General features: G+C 44.2%; 1 protein-coding gene across 15 annotated transcripts in view; it reads left to right on the forward strand.

Annotated features, from left to right (window-relative positions):
- CFLAR (CASP8 and FADD like apoptosis regulator) overlaps nt 1-15,409 on the forward strand; it is a 58,842-nt gene that overhangs the window by 2,561 nt on the left and 40,872 nt on the right. For 5 of the 15 annotated variants that reach the window (XR_010109534.1, XM_063595518.1, XM_063595522.1 and 2 more), the window contains exons 2-3: nt 142-2,307; nt 13,143-13,560. The exons of 2 other annotated variants lie outside the window; for them this stretch is intronic. Coding sequence is in view for 11 of the 13 variants with exons in the window: in XM_063595518.1 (XP_063451588.1) it covers nt 13,280-13,560 (281 nt within the window). In the remaining 2 variants the exon portion in view is untranslated. Of the gene's footprint in view, nt 1-141; nt 12,935-13,142; nt 13,561-15,409 lie in introns of all 15 variants that reach the window. 8 more of the 15 variants (XR_010109533.1, XM_008974169.6, XM_055108949.3 and 5 more) reach the window with 3 other exon arrangements.

A 15,409-nucleotide genomic window follows, 5' to 3' on the forward strand; every position in this document is an offset into this window, starting at 1 on the left:
CCCGCGTCCCACCCCGCGCCGCTCCTCACAGCCCTGCGCTCCGGGAAACTGCAGGTGGCCGGCAGTGGCCAGGGGATGGCGGGGGCGCTTCTGGAACCTGACTCAGTTTTGTAGATTCCTTATCTCGGTTGTTTACCGCAGGCTTTGCGGAATGCCCCCGCTTCCGCTTCCGCCCGGCTCCGAACCCCCGAACCCCTTCTGCCCGCAACTCCGCCCCGGATTCCCAGAAAGGGGCGACCTGGGCCACAGCGGTACAAGCTGCACCCCGATGGACCTGAGAGACCGGAAGTAACCCTTGGCCAACTCTGGCCGCCCCTTGCAGCCGCAGCCCCAGAGGCCCACCCGCGAGCTTCAGTGGCGGGTCCTCAGCGTCGTGTAAACTTTGCTTAAAATGATCTTGAGAGTTCAGTTCTTGGGGTGAACTGTTGAGAAGATCTGGCATTTTTCCTTTCGAAAGTTGTTGGAAACGTGGACTTTCCCAACAATTGTGTGTGCGCTCGATCTCACTTAGTGGGAGCCGCCGCCCTGGAGGGAATTTCACAATAGCCTGGTCAGGGCGGTTATTTTCCAGAGCAGTTTAATGTCTATTTTGCCCAAGTGCAAGGAAAGCTTGCCTTGGGAAAGCTGGGAATGCTTGGCTGATGAAAAGTTTTTAGAGCCTTTTAAAATGAACCTGTTTTTGCCACTTTTCCACCGCCTCAAAACGACTGGGAAATGTAAACTGGCTTCAAGATGTTCTTGCTTGAGGGTGTCCGGATTTGGACAGAAGGCCATGTTCTTTTAATATTAACAGTGGCACGCAGTAGAACAAAGGCCACTGAAATTCAGAATCAGTTTTTGGCTCCACGGAGCAGGAAGTAAATTCAAGGATGCCAGAGGTCTTGCGAATATTTTAATTGGTTGACATTTGAAATTTGTTCTTAAGCAATGAGGGGTGAAACCAGTAGGGGGATAGCGTATAGCATAAGTAAAGCTTTTTGGACATCAACAAACTGCGATAATCTACAACAGACAGCGGGCTGTGGAAGGTTTGACCTGCTTTAGAGAGAGATTTCCGATAAGAGGAACGGAGTTTTTGGCACTTTTCGGTTTGGTGATTCCCCTAAATAACCTTACAAAAGTTTCGTTGAACAAAAAACCTGGCTCGAGCTCCAAGATCTTTTTTTTTTTTTTTTTTTTGAGACAGCATTTCACTCTTGTTGCCCAGGCTGGAATGCAATGGCACGATCTCTGCTCACCGCAACCTCCGCCTGTCGGGTTCAAGCGATTCTCGTGCCTCAGCCTCTCAAGTAGCTGAGATTACAGGCATGCACCACCATGCCCGGCTAGTTTTGTATTTTTAATAGAGACGGGGTTTCTCCATGTTGGTCAGTCTGGTCTCGAACTCCTGACCTTACGTGATCCGCCCGCCTCGGCCTCCCAAAGTGCTGGGATTACAGGCGTGAGCCACCATGCCCGGCCCAACTCCAAGATCTAAACAAAAAAGACTGGGTTGAAAGGGAGTTTTTAATGTTTACTGTTTGCTTTACATCCATTTTCTTGTTTTGTTAATACTTGCTTTACTTAAGCTTTTGGGTCAAATGTCCTCGTTAAAATGGCTTTCTCTAGCGACTTTATGTTTTACGTTTCTGTTTGTAACTGACATTTGACCTTCTTTTAACACGGTATTACTTGCTTCCTTATACCGGTTTCCAAGGTGAAGCCATTTGCAGGGTCGCTGGGTTTCCCCCTCCCCCCGAAAGTCTTGCGCGACCCGGGGTGGGCCGGATAGCGTGCAGTTTTTTGAGCCTTGGGCTGGGGACCTCCAGGAAGCTGAAGCGGAAATTGCCTAGGCCCCTGGGGCATTGGAGGTCCTACCGCAGCTCCTAGTAGGTAGTGGGGGCGCAGCGGCTGTCCCCACTCAGTCCTGGTGGGGTCGCACGTAACGGTCCTGAGCTATGCATAAGCCGTTTGACCACGCATGGAGAATTTTACCACCGAGAGACACGCGAGTGGCCCTGTGCAAGTTTCAACTGCGCGGGGGCGGGGAATTCCGCAGACAGGATTCGAGAATTTATGTCTTGTGTGGTAACATTTCAGCCGGTGGGTGGCGGGGATTAGGCGTGAAGCGGTTCAGCAGGCAGAGGTTCTCGGACGCCCTCCGGCGAAGCCACCTGTTGATGCTTTTGACTTTCTGTCCTTGTTCCTCGTCCCATCTGGAGCATTTCCAATTCTGGTTTTGCGGAGCAGCAGGTCTGAGCTTGTCCGGCGAGGGTGGGAGTTGGTCCCGGCGGAGATCCAGTGGGAAGAGCCGGCGGCTGCCCGGGCGTGAGTAGACCGAGAATCCTGCCCGATCCCCGCCCCTGGGCTGGTGTCGCCCTGGGCTCCTGGGACGTCGGGGCACTGTCCCCCGATACTGGCAGAAAAGGATTGAGTCCTCGCTTTTGGCCCTAGGTCTCCTTGAGCCTCCAGAGGACTCACAACACTCCGGGGCATGTTGCTCTTTCAAATACCAGGAATGGACTCTGGGGAATGGGGCACCCTTGAAGTCTGATTATTTCTTCCCTGTAGAGCCCCAGGGGCTAATTAAACTCGTGTTTATGGACTCCAATGCCTCCTTGCCTTTAATTCAGTATAATCCTACCAACATTTATTGAGCTTCTCTGGGCCAGGCAGAGTTCTGGGTGCCGAGGACATAGAAATGGATCTAAACTTGGTTCTTGTCCCCATAACCTCACAATGTGGTTGAGGAAGACTCAGCAGTTACCTACACAGGTAACTTCGAGTCAAGGCAGTTTAGACAAGATCCACTGACAGCCTGACTGGAGGAAGCCTGTGGGCCATGGTGGGGCAGTTATGACACCATGGGTTCTTTTTGTTTATTTGTGTGTTTGTTTTGTCTTTTCTTTTAGTATGCCCAGGTAACTTGCAGAACCCGGTCGTTCTTTCTTACTATAGATCAGTGAGGTGAAAAGCACTATCATTATTGGAATGCCCTGTCTCTCCCTTATACTCTCCTCCTGTCATCTCCCCTCAGAAGACTTGACACCCCACCCTGGTGCCCTTTCTCTGTACTTTCATATGCTCAGCGGCTGTCTTTGCACTTGCTTCAGGATTGTACCTAACATTCTGTACTGTAATGCATTTTCTTCAGACACTCTTCAGTCAAGTTGTATTATAATTATGAGTTAAAATACATGCAAAGTAAATAGAGAAAACCTCCAGGGGTTCATTCCCTAGAGATAACCAAAGGTTTCAGTTTAATGTTTTTTTTTTTTTCACACATGTGTGCTCTCAAATACAGTCTTTTACATATTTTTAAAAATAAACACTCATAATTTTTTTGGTTTATTTTCTAGTTTGCAAGATATTTCATTTTTTAAAATTGTGTTTATTTACAACCTGCTTTTTTCTAAAAAAGATTCAAGGTGGGGCCTTCTTTTCTTTTCTTTTCTTTTCTTTTTTTTTTTTTTTTTTGAGATGAGGTCTTGCTTGTTGCCCAGGCTGGAGTGCAGTGGTGATCATATCTCACTTCAGCCTCTAACTCTAGGCTCAAGCAGTCATCTCTCATCAGCCTCTGGAGTAGCTGGAACTACAGGTGTGTGCCACCACACCCAGCTACATTTTTTTTTTTTTTTGAGACAGAGTCTCACTCTGTCACCCAGGCTGGAGTGCAGTGGTGCTATCTCTGCTCACTGCAGCCTCTGCCTCCTGGGTTCAAGTGATTCTCCTGCGAAAATTGCTTCCTTTTCTACACTTGTTCTGTATTTATGTTCCTCTGATGGTCTCCACTTCTAGCCACTTTCTTTTTTTGGCGATTTAAGTTTTTGGCCCAAATAGATGAACATCTTCTACATTATTTTTCTCTTATTCTCGATACTGGGTTGCCATCTTTGGTGATTTAGTACTTATTATGAAAGAGAGAAGCTACACCACTTGATACCACTTTCATCTGCATACTCATGATAATTTGTATCTTCTGCAGTGAACTCTTAAGTTGAAGAAATGAATCATTTATATGTATATTTATATACTTTTAAAAATGTAATTGAAAAATCCTCTCATAGTTACTTACTCCAAGGTTTAAAAATGCTTCCCAGGGTAATGAGTTTCTTTAGTCATGTGACTTTAGAAATGGGAACCAAAGCTTCCTTATCTACTTGTGAAATTCTTGAGTTTTTTCCTTGAACTTCCTTTTTATCTTCCCTTTGGCTTATATATCTGTGTTTTTTGTTTGTTTTTACTTGCAGCTTTCAAAAGTAGTTTTCAAAGTCAATGAGATTGTTTAAAAGAGTAGGTACCTGACAGTCTCTTGCTTGAATACTACCTAGTGAGTGAACCAAATTCCCTGCAACAATAACCACAACTTTGAATCAAGAGTTAAATGAAAAAAGTAACTCCTTCAGCATTTACTGAGCACCTGCTGGGGCTGAGGAATGGGAGCATGTAGATCTCCCTCTGCTGTCTGGAGCTCCCTTTCTGGTTGGAAAACATAGAAGCAGCGCAAAAGTTTCGCCCAAAACCTTGGCCATGGTATGCTATTGAAACCCCATAGTTCAGATTTTATACTTGAGTTATTTTCTAAGCCATGGCTGGATTATGTTAATCTGGCAAATAATTATAAAGCTGGATTATTTTAATCTGGTAAGTAATTATAAGATTGTGCTCTGTGATGGAGCTATTAATAAAATATGTGGTAGCACAGGCAAGTTGTATATAGCACAAAGCTATACCCCCAGAGGAGACACTATATCAGTTGCTGTCTGCCTAGGCTTTCTGTAAACGTGCTGGCTATCATTCAGCCTAAATGTAAAATGAGTCTATCCCTTTAACCTGGGCCGTCACCAGGAATGTAAAGGAACCTAGAATGAGGACCCAGGCAAGAGATGAGAAACTAGGGGACAGATGAGTAGGTACCAGGGATGGTGATGAGACTGAAGCAAGTGGGGAATTTTTATTTTCTTCTCTACTTTTCTCTATTTTCCAGATTTTCTTAGAGCAAAAAGCAGGTAGTGCTTTTTACAGAAAATGAATGCTATATAAAAGTAATTTTAAGAACTTTATATATCCCTAGTGTTATGTACAGTTTCTGACTTTGAATAGAGCTATCTCCCAAAGGGCCAAGTTTGGCCCTTTAGTTACAATGGAGAATCTGTTGTGTAAACTGAGCAAATACACCTGCCAAGTTGAAATTTAATTTAAGCCAATCTTGTCTAGATGAACTTAAGAGAATGTCTCCTAAATATTTTATTGCAGTAGTGTAGCATGATTGATAGTATGCTATTCTCTTGAATAGATGGGGTTGTTTCTTGAGCCACTTTTTATTCCTTTGATCAAAACCTTGAGGAGAAGGAATGCCTGTTTTCCTGACTGCTGTTGCATGAAGTTAGACATCCAGTTCCTCTAAAGGTGACATCAGATGGTTTAGATACCTAAAAAGAAGTGAGGCTAAGCCATAGGTCTTCTTCGTACTACCTGAAGTTGAGACCTGGTCTCTGAACTCAGTTATTGCTGAAGCATTAAAATCTTACATCTTGCTTAAACTCAGGCAGCTTGACCTGTTCTCATTTTTCTCTATCAAATAAATTGAAGCCTGGTAATAAATTGATGATGAGTTCCAAACATCCCCTTGGTTGGAGACATTGTATTCTCCCCACTCACAATGAGGTCCTGCCAGTTTCCAGAAAGTTTTGCATGGGGGCTTACCCATCCTTTTAGAATCACATTGCAAGTCACTCTAAAGCATTAGCATTGTTATCTCATGTAGCTGCAAAAGCTTCCTTTCACAAGCTCTTCTGGATCCAACAACCAGATTCCAAGTATGGTATCTTAACTACACCACCAGCTCCATCTTGCTTCGTTGTATGTTATGAAGGGATGAGTAAGCGTTACACATGGGCTGCAATGGTCCAATGATGACCAGTCTGTTCAAGACCCAAGAGGGCTGAGATTGGCAGCCCTGGCCATTGTTTACCACAGCCTAATGAAGATGAGTAAAAGCCTATCTATCCCCAAGGACCTCCACATATGACAGTACTCAACTGAGTCTCACATAGGATAGAATAAGATAAAATGCTGGAAGAGAACACAAATAGTGCTACAAAGCAGGAAGAGAGACTTGATTTGGGGATCAAGACAAGCTTATAGAAGAGACATCTTGAGAGATAAGATATAATTTCAGGTACAGACAGAGAGGAGGGAAGGGGCTTTCCAAATGGAGGCAAATGCTTGAGTGAAGTTGCTGGGACAGAAAAATACTGTCCAGGGAACACTGAGATATTTTTGGTTCGGAGTTAGATTATGGGTTGGGCTGAAGTGGGGATGATACTCTTAGTGCTTGAGCTATGTATCAGAAGTTTGTCTATAGTATTATGCACAATTTCTGATTTTGAACAGAGCTATCTCCTGCAGGGCCACTCTTGGCCCGTTAGTTACAGTGGGCAATCCGTTGTGTAAGCTGAGCAAGTATACCTGCCAAAGTGAAAATTTAAATTTAGTTAAGGGCACTACATCAACTGATTTAGCTCCCTTGCTCCTGGTGACTTTGCCCATGTTTCTATATCCAATTAGATGATGATTTATGATCTTTTGATTTAGATGCTTTCTCATTTCTGATTCATTCTCATTTTCTGCAGCCTACACATAAGTGTTAGGAACCAAGGAAGTTATTGGCGATAATGTCTGGTTGGAATTTGTGGGAGCTTCCTTGAGAGTCATGAAAAGTCTGTTCTTAGTCTGTTTTGTGCTGCTATAACAAAATACCCACAACCAGGTAATTTATAAAAAACAGAAATTTATTTCTCACAGTCTGGAGGCTGGGAAGTCCAAGATCAAGGTGCTGACATCTGGTGAGGGCTGCTCCCCGCTTCCAATCTGGTGCCTTGAACACTGCATTCTACAGAGGGGAGGAATGCTGTGTCTTAACATGGCAAAAGGTGGAAGGGCAAAAAAAGAAATAAACTCCCTTTATCAGCCCCCTTTATAAGGGCATCTAATCCCATTCAGGAGGGAGGCGCCTCCAGGGAATGATCACCTCTTAAAGGCCCCACTTCTTAATCCTATCATATTGGCAATACCTGAACTTTGGAGGGGACACATTCAAACCATAGCAGCCTCATCAAATAATTTTATAAAATATGACTTCCAATTTTATGTCATTTTATAACTGGGATCATCTGTTGTTCTGCACGCCAATGGAGGGGGAAGGTGAATTTTGTTATGTTCAAGATGAGTGCACAAAACTTCTGTGAGATGGCCACATTCTACTTTACCCAGAATTGTGCAACCTCTTCTGCTTTTAGAAACTTCTGGATGACACTTTGTTTCATGTTCATATCTCCACTGGGGCTTCCCAGACACCTGAAAGTTCAGGTTTGCATGCTGCTTTCTGCAGCTGGCAAGACAGGTTTCTCCATTGCCGCCCAGTTTGTGGGGTTGCTAAGAAATTACATTTGCATTCATGCTGTGGCTCACTGGACATGACATTGCTTTCATGCCATACGATGACCTTGCTTCACTAGAGAAGCAGTAGAAAGAAGGGAATGTTAAGTACGTCTTTGGATGGCTTAGCTGGTCATGCTGCATGCTTTGCTACTGATTACAGGGAACAATATGTGCCTTTGTTACCAGATAGTTTGGGGGCAGCGTTGGTGTTCTGTGAGAAAGGTTGAGAGGCCTGACTAAACTTAACCACATTTGCTGACACCTGGTTAGGGCTAATGTGGGTACCAGGGAAGTGTGTTAAGTGCTTCAATAGAGGTGTTTTGTTTTGTTTTGTTTTTCGAGACGGAGTTTCACTCTTGTTGCCCAGGCTGGAGTGCAGTGGCGCAATCTTAGCTCACTGGCAACCTCCACCTCCCAGGCTCAAGAGATTTTTGTGCCTCAACCCCTCGAGTAGCTGGGATTACAGACATGCAGCACCACGGCCAGCTAGTTTTTGTATTTTTAGTAGAGACAGGGTTTTGCCATGTTGGCCAGGCTGGTCTTGAACTCCTTGCCTCAAGTGATCCGCCCGCCTTGGCCTCCCAAAGTGCTGGGATTACAGGTGTGAGCCACCGCGCCTGGCCAGTTCAGGCATGAACTTTAGAAAGTTCACTTAGATGGAAGGTAGATTTGGAGAGGGTAAGGTCTAAAGCAGGGGGAACAGAATGGCTAGGGGAATGAGTTTGGATGAGAGACGGATGGTAGGCACCAGCATTTAAGGGGCAGGTGCAGAAAGAGTATGCTGAGGCGTAGAAGAAAGTTAGAGAAGGGTCTGTGTAGAATAAAGTGGTGTGAGCTCAGCCAAGGGAGAAGAGTTTCAAGGAGGGATGAATTAGCAGTGTCAGCTGGAGTTGAGCAGTCAGATGAAAGAGGACTTCCAAGTTTTTGGATGTGGCAACCAGGAGGTCACCAGGGCCTCAACAAGAGCTGTGTCATCAGGGCTGGGATACTAGCAGGGGCAAACGAGGCACTGGCTTCAGGACAACATGTGAGGGGGTGCTCAAAAAGTCAGTCATCAAGATAGATAATATTTTAATGCAATATTTTAAAAAACAGACATAAATGCAAAAAATCTATGATGAACAAAATACCAACATTTTAAATAAAGACAGCGTCAGTATTGCTGATTGTCCCTTTTGCCTCAGATTCCAGTATGGCTCAGGACTGAGTGTGGCTGTGTAGAGGAGATGGTGGTGAGGGGATCCAGGTGGAGGCATGTTGAGAAGTGAATTGTGGTTGAAGAAACTGAAGCACTGAGTACAGACTATTCCTTCATGAGGTCCCAGCTTTATGTGAAAGGGAATAAAGTGAAAGGATGGTCGGTCTAGGGGACCCTCAGGCTTTTTTGAGTGTTTGGCTTTATTTTTTAAGATGGAAGAGACTTGCACATGTTTACAAGCTGGGAGGAGCCGTCTCTGGAGGTAGAGAGGATGAAGAGAGTAGACATAGGGGATTAGTAGAGACAGGAGGGCATGCAGGGAGGCTTAGCCCTAGGCAAGCAGAGGGACAGGAGGGACCAGCTGGGGCAGTGGAAAGGTGGAAGGTGGCAGGAGTTTGTGCCTGATATATGGATGAGAAATGGCACTGGGGGTGGTGTTGGGATGGAAGAGAGTTGTGGAGTGTTGGAGGTTTCCCATACTCCTTGAAGGGTGTGGGAAAGGAGCTGAACAGAGTCTTCCTGTAAATGAAACTGTTGAGCAGCCGTAGGGGCCCAGCTCAGGAAACCACCAGGGTGTGGTGGTAAGTAGTTTTCAGATTGTGTTATCTCTTCTCCCTTCCTTCGGAACTTGCTACTGGAGGTGTAGGAGTGGTAGAAGCTTCCTCATTAAGGCAGGGGTGCTGGAGTGATCAACCATCCCTGTTTGCCTGGGACTGAGGGGTTTCCTGGGACTCGGTCACCCTAGATGTTGCAGGGCTGGCAGTCAGGAGGGAAAAAGGCCAGATAATTGAAAATGCTGGCCAGAGTTTGTAGCATGCGCTGTCTGATTGTTGTACCTGAGCGAGTTAGAGAAAACGCCACACTTTGAGATGAATTAAGAGTCCGTTTATTTAGCCGGCGGCCAAGAGACGGCTAACGCTCAAAGTTCTCTCAGCCTCGAAGAAGGGGCTAGATTTTCTTTTATACTTTGGTTTAGAAAGGGGAGGGGGGGTCTAGTTAAAACAATTTTACAGAAGTAAAGTAGGCAAAAAAGTTAAAAGGATAAATGGTTACAGGAAAGTAAACAGTTCCAGGTGCAGGGGCTTTAAGACTATTACAAGGTGATAGACGCGGGGCTTTGGGCGTTATCAATCTGACGAATTCCTGGGAACTGCGGATATTGCTGGCCACAGTATCTTATCAGTTAATTGCATTCTTGGATGTGCTGGGAGTCAGCTTGCACAAGTTAAGTCCTTGCGGAAGGGCTGCCAGTGAAACAGCCAAGATGGAGTCTGTCTGGCTCTCTTAGCTAAGGGAGAGTCAATTCAGGTGAAAACAAGGCTAAGTGATTAAAGGAAAGGGAGAGTCTAAAAACAGCGTTAGTAAAAACAAGGTTGGGCTTTACATGATCACTGGGTCTCCACTGTCAGAGGGTCTTTGAGCTCAGTTCTAGTGGCAGTCTCCTGATCCTCACTTCCCTGGCTGAGGCAAGGTTGTTGCAGCAGCCCCAGGAGTCTTTGTTAGAATCCCACCCCAGAGCTCCTTCCTCCAGTCCTCTCAGCAGTTTTGTTAGTTCCAGTATTAAGTGTAATTTCTACAAAAAATGCCTGGAGTATTTCTGTTTCCAGAACCGGATGCTCCTGTTAGCTAGTGTGTGAAAGATAACTCTGACTTGCCTAAGCTTTGTTGACGTTTTGAATAATAATTGGCGATAGTCTCTTGACTTCTGCAAGAGAAATGAAACAGAAATTGGTCTCAAGTTTTAGTTGCCCTTGTGAAGGTCAGGGACAGTTTGTACCAGGGTGTGGGTGTGGAAAAGAAGGGGAGATATAGTCATTAAATTAGAATATGCCTGTGAGGGGAGTTAAGGGGAATTCCTTTAAAATTCTAGAAAACACACACAGGTGCCAATTTTGTCTGGCTAGGGAAAGTAAACTGCTGAAAACACTGGGGGGAGAAATGAAACTAATGGTATCTTGATCAGTCCGGAGGATTGGGTATTTGAAAGCAGGGAAGAAAAATAATTGGACTTGGATATTCCTTTGCCCCTTCATCTGAGTAAGGTGAAAGCAAGTGACTCTTCAGAAGAGGTGAATGGGACACTGAGTCCAGCAGCTCAGGCAGGGTGGAGTTGGTAACTGATGGGCACAAGTCCTTTTACTGGGCTCTAAAGAACTCATTCATCTGGGTGTGGTGGCTTACACCTGTAATCTCAGCATTTCGGAAGGCTGAGGTAGGAGAATCACTTGAGCCCAGGAGTTTGAGACCAGCCTGAGAAACACAGTGGGACCCTTTCCCTACAAAAAACTGAAGACCTTATGAGCTTCCCTAGCCTAAGAGTAATTTTTATGTTCATTTCTTGGCTTGGGCTTAAACCCCAACAAAGTGGTGATTATTCGGACCCCAGCCCTACCTCTCCCTAGTATGCTCTCCTTTCTCAAGTGTTCACCACCTCTAGCCACAGTGAACTGCCTCCAGCATACACACACGCTGATATTTTGTTGCATCTGAGTGGGCTGGCTCCACACGGGATCTGTAGTTTCCTTTTGATATTTTCTTTCAATGTGCCAGATGCTACCACTGAGTAATCTATATTTTGTTGCCAAACTCTACCCCCGTTAGCACAGAGGGAAGACAGTATGCCAGTGCTCTTGCTGAGTGTGCGTGACTGGCAGAAAGCAGTCATGGGTGTGATGGTTGGAAGAAACAAACTGAGCAGATCATGTTTTTTAAAATGATTATCTCATTTTGTTAACTCTTGGTGGCATTGTTATATTGTTGATACTTATGAATTATAAAAGTTAGATGACTGTAAAAAAATAGAGAATTAAGCATTTCATTTCTAGTAGTTCTGTTTGGTTCTTTTTCAAATATGTCAGTGAATTTGTATAATATCTCATTTCTTAGTCTTGTGTTTAATGATTTTATTTTTGTGTTTTTATAATTCCTTCTACTGCATATACTTTATAGTTTAATTTATAATAACAACTGTTGACAAAATTGTGACTATTAATGAATACAGTAGAAAAGAACTTGGCCTCCTTTTCATGGAAGCTGATGATGAGATTAAAGCACTGTTGGCCTGCGAGTGGAGTATAGATTTGGGCTGTCCAGAACACATAAAATTTGTATTTATCTTTCTGATAAAAAAAAGTAAAATAGTCTGAGTGCCAATTTTTCCACTTTCATTGAGCACATTTAATTTTAGTAAATTTAACTTAGCAAATTTAATTTCTCCAGTTATTTACAAATAATCATATTTAAGTGAAGTTTGGATGAATGGGCAAGCCCATTTCAAATTTCTAACCTAATTTTTCCCCTTGTTTTCATATAAAATTTTTCTATTTATGTGTTTTTATTTTAAGATAGCTCAAATCTTTTGTGGACTGATACTGTATGTATATAAATAAATGGATTCAGTGCTTCTTTCACTAAATACAGCTACATAAATATATAAATATACTTGAACACAAATACAAAGCAACCATTGGCAATTTAGAGTTGGGTTGTGTTTCCACTTATTTTTTGTTAATAAATTTGATTTTAACCTGAAATATTGTTTTGTGGGCACAGATAAAGAACACAAGAGGTGATTTAACATAAGTTTTAGCTGTGAAACTTAGAGTAGATAGGTTAGCAACTTAAATTTTGAAAGAAAATAAGATGAGTTTCAATGGAAGAAGTTAAGAACACACCCATTGCATGAGCTCCTTACCCCTCCTACCCGGCCCCCTCCCAGGAGTGAGATCTTTCCCCAGATCCTCTGTAACTTCCTGATGTTCCACTGAGAGAACATCAGAAGCACTGATGGCAATTGCTGCCATGTAGCAGTGCATTGAGAGTCAGGACCTCTGGCACCTTCATGGGGCTCAGGGTCTGAAGACGTGATCCAAACCTGACAACTTGGTGGCAGGTTCTGTGAGCATTCATGATGAAGCTGTGAAAAGGGCTTGGGGTCTAGGAGGATGGCAGCAGAGGTTTCTGCCCTCAGGTGTGAGTGAGGGGCTTTTGAAGTAGGAGAGCAACTAGAAAAAAGGAGTGGCACAGGGACAGAAACTTCTTTTCTCCATTGTTTGTTCAAGGCCACGTGGGTGGAGTCATTGAGGTGGAGGTTTAACTCTGTGACACAAGTTTCCCTGATTTAGTCAGGCTGTCTGTCATTGGGCTTTTCCCACTTCCTTCTACTACGTACTTCTTCCCTATTCCTCCTACTGAGGCCATTAAACCCTTAGTTGTAATTTTCCCTGAACATGCTTTACATTCTGATGAATTCTGAAAAAGAATGTGGGGTTTCCTTGCAGATGAGTTCATCTGTTGTTTCATTTCCTTTACAATGTAGGTTTTCTTCTCTGTCTTTTTGGATTAGTCTGTTTTTGGTTCTGTCTACCAAGGATCCCTTTCTTTAGACTTCTATAGATCCCTTTCTATAGAACTTAATCTACTTAGGTCAGGGAGACCACCCAGAAAGAAAGAGCCCATACTTTCAATCTTAGGCATAAGTTAGCTTGATAAGATTTTCAGAAAAATTCCCTTTTAACCACAGAACTCCCCCACTGGAAAGGATTCTGAAAGAAATGAAGTCAGCCCTCAGAAATGAAGTTGACTGCCTGCTGGCTTTCTGTTGACTGGCCCGGAGCTGTACTGCAAGACCCTTGTGAGCTTCCCTAGTCTAACAGTAGGATGTCTGCTGAAGTCATCCATCAGGTTGAAGAAGCACTTGATACAGATGAGAAGGAGATGCTGCTCTTTTTGTGCCGGGATGTTGCTATAGATGTGGTTCCACCTAATGTCAGGGACCTTCTGGATATTTTACGGGAAAGAGGTAAGCTGTCTGTCGGGGACTTGGCTGAACTGCTCTACAGAGTGAGGCGATTTGACCTGCTCAAACGTATCTTGAAGATGGACAGAAAAGCTGTGGAGACCCACCTGCTCAGGAACCCTCACCTTGTTTCGGACTATAGGTAATTCATCAACTCTTCCTGAGGCTGGGTGGGTGGGAGGGAGTGAAGTGTCTCAGACTCTACTGAATGGCAGAAACGAGGATAATAAGAAGTGCAGCCACTTTACTGTCTCTGCCCACTTATCCAACTGCCAGATGATGTCACTTCATTCCTGTGAGCCCTTTAAATTCTTGAAACTTGTTTTCTTGCTTTCTTTTTCTTTCTTTCTTTTTTTTTTTTTTTTGAGACAGAGTCTCACCCTGTTGCCCAGGCTGGAGTGCAGTGGCGTGATCTTGGCTCACTGCAACCTCCACCTTCTGGGTTCAAGCGATTCTCCTGCCTCAGCCTCCCAAGTAGTTGGGACTACAGGCGTGCGCCACCATGCCTGGCTAATTTTTTTTTTGTATTTTTAGTGGAGACAGGGTTTCACCATGTTGGCCAGGCTGGTCTTGAACTCCTGACCTCAAGTGATCCACCTGCCTTGGCTTCCCAAAATGCTGGGATAACAGGCGTGAGCCATTGCCTCCAGCTGAAACATGCTTTCTCAAAGGAATTGGGATCATATGCAGGTAGAAGGGACAGCTGGTATGTGTTTGCCTGAAGGATAGAATGACAAGACGTGAAGAAAGATAGGAATGACTAAGAGCTAGTCATTCTTGCCAGCCTCTGACAGTGTGAGATCTGCAGCAGTGTTTACTAGTTCATTTTCTGTGAAGTCAGTCCTTGATAATTTGTGGTACAAAGAAAGGAAATAACAAGTCTGACAGTAATCTTCCTACCTTTGTAGAAACTCCATCATCCCTTCTGAATCCCTGTTGGCCCTACCCCTGCTGAGGAAGTTTATCAGGGTGGGCTCCCTTCCTGCACTTCCTGCGCTTGGAGACATTGGAGAGCCCAAATTGAAAATCTCTTCAGTTAACCACATCTAAGTCCCTTCAGTCCAAAGAGGAAATGGCCACTGGAGTCTGCTTTAGTTCCCACAAGCTTTGGGTTGCTCCTTCCTCCTGTTCACATGTTAATGTCTTTAGAGGTTCAGAGGGGCATGGAAGCTACTGAGAGACTGAGTTCCTGGGGAAAGGAAGATAACTTGTAACCTTAAGTTGGTGTTTTCTTTTTTTTTTTGAGACAAAGTCTCGCTCTGCAGCCCAGGCTGGAGTGCAGTGGTGCGATCTTGGCTCACTGTAACCTCTGCCTCTGGGTTCAAGTGATTCTCCTGCCTTAGCCTCCTGAGTAGCTGGGATTACAGGCACGCACCACTATGTCTGGCTAATTATTGTATTTTTACTAGAAACAGGGTTTTGCCATGTTGGCCAGGCTGGTCTTGAACTCTCAGCCTCAAGTGATCTGCCCTCCTTGGCCTCTTAAAGTGCTGGGATTATAGGTGTGAGCCACCATGCCCAGCCAGTGTTTTTTCTCTCGACCACCAGCCTTTTATTATGTTGATAATGTGTATTTGGAGATGATAATTATTATCAAGAACTATACTAAAGAGAGCTGAAAGCAGTGTGGGCTTTGGAAAGTATATGAGATTTGAACTTGGAAAGCCTGTTTTTTTGGTTTTTGTTTTTTTGTTTGTTTGTTTGTTTTTGAGACAGGGTCTTGCTCTGTCATCCAGGCTGGAGTGCAGTGGCATGATCATAGCTCATTGTAGCTGGAAGACCTGTTTCAAGCCTCAGATCTACCAATTATGGGCCAGGCAGGCTGGGCCAATCACTAACCTTGTTGGGCCTCTGTTTTCCTACTTGTAAAGCGAAAAATAATAATACCCGACTTTACAAGGTTGTTGTGAGCATCAGTTGTAATAATTTACTATGTGAAGTACTTTTTAAACTGTGAAGCACTCTACAGAGAGAAGGGATTATTATCATTG

The sequence above is a fragment of the Pan paniscus genome, chromosome 13 (assembly GCF_029289425.2).
Source record: "Pan paniscus chromosome 13, NHGRI_mPanPan1-v2.0_pri, whole genome shotgun sequence".
Lineage (NCBI taxonomy): Eukaryota > Metazoa > Chordata > Mammalia > Primates > Hominidae > Pan > Pan paniscus.